Source organism: Anoplophora glabripennis, unplaced genomic scaffold (assembly GCF_000390285.2).
Source record: "Anoplophora glabripennis isolate ALB-LARVAE unplaced genomic scaffold, Agla_2.0 scaffold413, whole genome shotgun sequence".
In the NCBI taxonomy this organism is placed as follows: domain Eukaryota; kingdom Metazoa; phylum Arthropoda; class Insecta; order Coleoptera; family Cerambycidae; genus Anoplophora; species Anoplophora glabripennis.
Genome location: NW_019416581.1, coordinates 438,148 through 441,549, shown reverse-complemented (window position 1 = coordinate 441,549; position 3,402 = coordinate 438,148). Strand labels below are relative to the sequence as shown.

At 38.6% G+C, this 3,402-nt stretch overlaps 1 protein-coding gene across 1 annotated transcript; it reads right to left on the bottom strand.

Moving 5' to 3' along the window:
* Positions 1-238: 238 nt before the first annotated feature.
* LOC108909074 (tubulin polyglutamylase ttll6-like) lies at positions 239-2,557 on the bottom strand. Its single transcript, XM_018713308.1, has 2 exons — positions 2,197-2,557; positions 239-1,848 (listed from the first exon to the last, which is right to left on the bottom strand). Exons 1-2 carry the CDS (start codon positions 2,555-2,557, stop codon positions 239-241), a joined length of 1,971 nt encoding a protein of 656 aa, XP_018568824.1.
* Between the last annotated feature and the right edge of the window lie 845 nt (positions 2,558-3,402).

Genomic DNA, 3,402 nt, shown 5'->3' with positions numbered 1-3,402 from the left:
TATTTAGAAAAATAAGCATTACACACTGACCACAATATATTTCCACAGACATACATATATCTTAGATAAATTTCGTTACTATACAACGTCTGTAAATAAATTTACGAACATACACATTAATATAAACATAGTGTTGCTGGTGTATATATTATACTCTCCCTTTGCCACTAATATACCAAAGAAGTTTTGCTAAGTTAAATTTTAATTAAAATGCAGCAATAAACCAAATAAAAACGAATTAAATCAAATTCTGCTTGGATAATTTGGCCGCACCCCTCGACTTCTCGTCCCTGTTGGTGCCATATGGGTACACTTCCTTCTTGGACATCATAATGGTTTCACCTCCACCCGTATTCCTACTGATCTCTTCGAGCATATCGGATATTTCCGGTCCCTTGGCCTTGTTGACGCCTGCACTGGCGTGTCGCAGTTTATCGAATATGGCGTACTTCCTCTCGTCTTGGGGTCTGAGTATATTATTCTTCTTCATAGAGAAATAGATTAGTTCTAATATCCCTTGACTTCTCACCAAATAGTCTCTCTGGGCAAGCTTCTGCAATCTTTCTTTCTCTTCGGACTCCACTATTATTTGAGGATCAAACGAGCTGTTACCTTCGCTACGGATCGATAATGAGACACTTGGAGTCTTGCTCTTTGAAGAAGATGACGCCAACAGCGAATCTGACTTTATCTTAGGGCTAATGCGTTTGGAGGCCTCCAATTTTGCCTTCAAATGCATCTCGTCCCTAAAAGCGTTCTGAGCAGCTTCCCTCGCTCTACTCGAGGCTGTATCACTATACAATGAATTCTGGCCTTGATCGAAGTATTTAACGTAGTTATGTTCCGTGTCGGAACAGGGATAAACTAATCTAAACCCACCCCTACTAGCCATCTCTTGCTTGAAGTATTCCTGGAAACATTTCGAGTCACTGTTGGTTTGCACCTGGTATTCTTTATTCAGACCGTTCAACAAGCGTTCTCTTACCCGTTTTCTATCTTCACGCATTATCTTCCTCTTGTTGCAGTTTTCCAAGTTCAACATGGCGAACATGTCGCTCAACAAGGCTTCCTTCACTTCGGAGTCTAGGTCCGTATCTGTGTGGAAGCTTGGGGAATGGTTCACTTCCAATACCTGTGGATTCAGTCTCTTATCGAACAAGATATCGATGCCTAAGAGTTCACAACAAGCGGGTAGGACGTCGTGGTTGGGAAAACAAGCTGCATAGCTGTGCTTTAGTACAGGATAAGCACTTATCACTGTCTTAATGATCACATCATCAATTCTGTACCATAAAGATTCGACGTCGTGCTTCAAATTCTTCATGTAGCTGTTGAACCATGACAACTTCCTTTTGCTGCCGCCTTCCGTGTCTTGGTTGTAAGTCCTGCTATGTTTGTTGACCGCGTAGTTCGTTAAATGCATGAAGACGTTGGTTATATTCACACCGTTAGGTTCCTTGTACTTACTAGTCGCGAAACGCACTAGCCCTTCCTTGTATATGTAGATTCTCAAAGGGTCGCACGAGGTGATGAGCGTGTACACTCTCAAGTCAAACTTGTAACCATCTATGAGGAAGGGTTTCGTTATATACACTTGACAGATGCCGCGATCTATAGGGCGAATTTCCTTCAATGATTTCGTGATCACTATGCCTCTGCCTTGGCTGCCCGCATCTGGTTTTAAGATGAAAGTTTTGTTTTTTCTTAGACGGCTGTAGGTTATGGCCTCGCCTAGGTCGGCAGGGAAACACCAGGTCTTGGGGAAGAAGCTGTAATCCCTAGGGAAGAACCTTAACATGCGATTCAAATTTCGGGCGAGGAGATCCTTCCTACAGATCTCTAACATACCTAGAAAGATTGTTCAATATAGTGTTATTGCAAATTGTTCAGTATTAAATACATTATATATTCAGAAGTGCTTAAGGGTTAGTTGCAAACCAACTTTAGTTGACAGATTTGGAAAGTTTTGGTTGCCTTCTGCCTAAAGGGTTTACAAAGCAATCTTTTAAATTAAATTGGATTTAATTTATGTTTATTGTAGATATTTGAAGCTACTCTTTGAACTGTTATTAATTGAAAAATAGTAAAACATAATGGTGAAATTTCTTCAAATTATCTCTCTTTGACTGTCAAATGAGCTACTACTTATTTTCCCCGGTGGCGGTGTTTTAATGTTAGTATTAAACGTGTAGGTACCTGGAAAATGATTAATCTTTTGAAATCTCTTCATTTCCTTGCACCTGTCAACAGTGATGGAAAGATCTGTCCAGTACAGGTTCCAGTTCTCTCCTTCAGAAACTTCCTTGTATCCAAACTTTTGCGCGACTCTCCTAATGACATCGTATCGACAGTGCGTCAGACAAACCGATATAATCCGTTTCTTCTTTTTACCTTTAAGCTTCACGTTGCTGCTCTCTTTTTTCTCTATGTTCTCCGTGCGATCCACATGTTTTATTACTATACTGTGTTTTTTCCTTGGTTTCTCGTCGTCAGATGACCAGTCCGAAGAGTTACTATTTTCGTTCAGAGGTATGCTGGTGTTTGATTCGCTAGCCATCAAGAGAGAAACATTTGATTCAGTGGGGGAATGTGAACATTTTTGAAAATTTAACCTGACATGTCACCGGCAAGTTGACAACCACAATGACACGTCAGTCTAACGTCCTTCGTTGCTAAACGTCATATTCTAATGCGAATACTTACCTCATAAGTAGGTGCTCTTCGAGTTTGTTGGAAATGCCTTCAAGATTTTATAGTGTTTTTCTTTCTAATCTCATAACTTATGGGATATAGACATTAGTATTGAAGAGAAAATCATTAGTAGATAGTATTTTTTTTATTTATTTGAAAACATTATAAATTCAAGACACCCTAGACGACATCCAGAGTATCTGGAAACCTGGGTTACTATAGGCCAGGAAAATAAGCAGGGAAATGACCATTTCGCGACTTTTTGTTTCGGCAAGCTGAATTTGTCACTATAGATTCTAAATATTATGTACACTAACATATTAGTTTCCACAGTTATAAAAATGGGGGAAGATTGTTTACAGGGTGGTTAATTGTATAATTTTTACGTAAATTCACGTTTTTTGCTTACAACTTTTTTCCGTTCATTTCCACGAGAAAACAATACAGTACTTTTTTTTCTTCTTCAAAAGACCTACAAAACTACCCCTCGAGCGTCAAAAAATATTGATTAGATCAAAAGTTATAAACAGAAGAAGTTTATTTATTACTTTTGAATTAAACATTTATAAACTGCGTTATTATTACCAGAACGTTTTGGCATCGCATCCTCTCATTCCTTATCACTGTCTAACAACTCACACGAAATCTGGAATCGGTAAGTTGAATAGTTTACAAGTTATGGCCTTATAAACAAATTAACTAATTATTAGT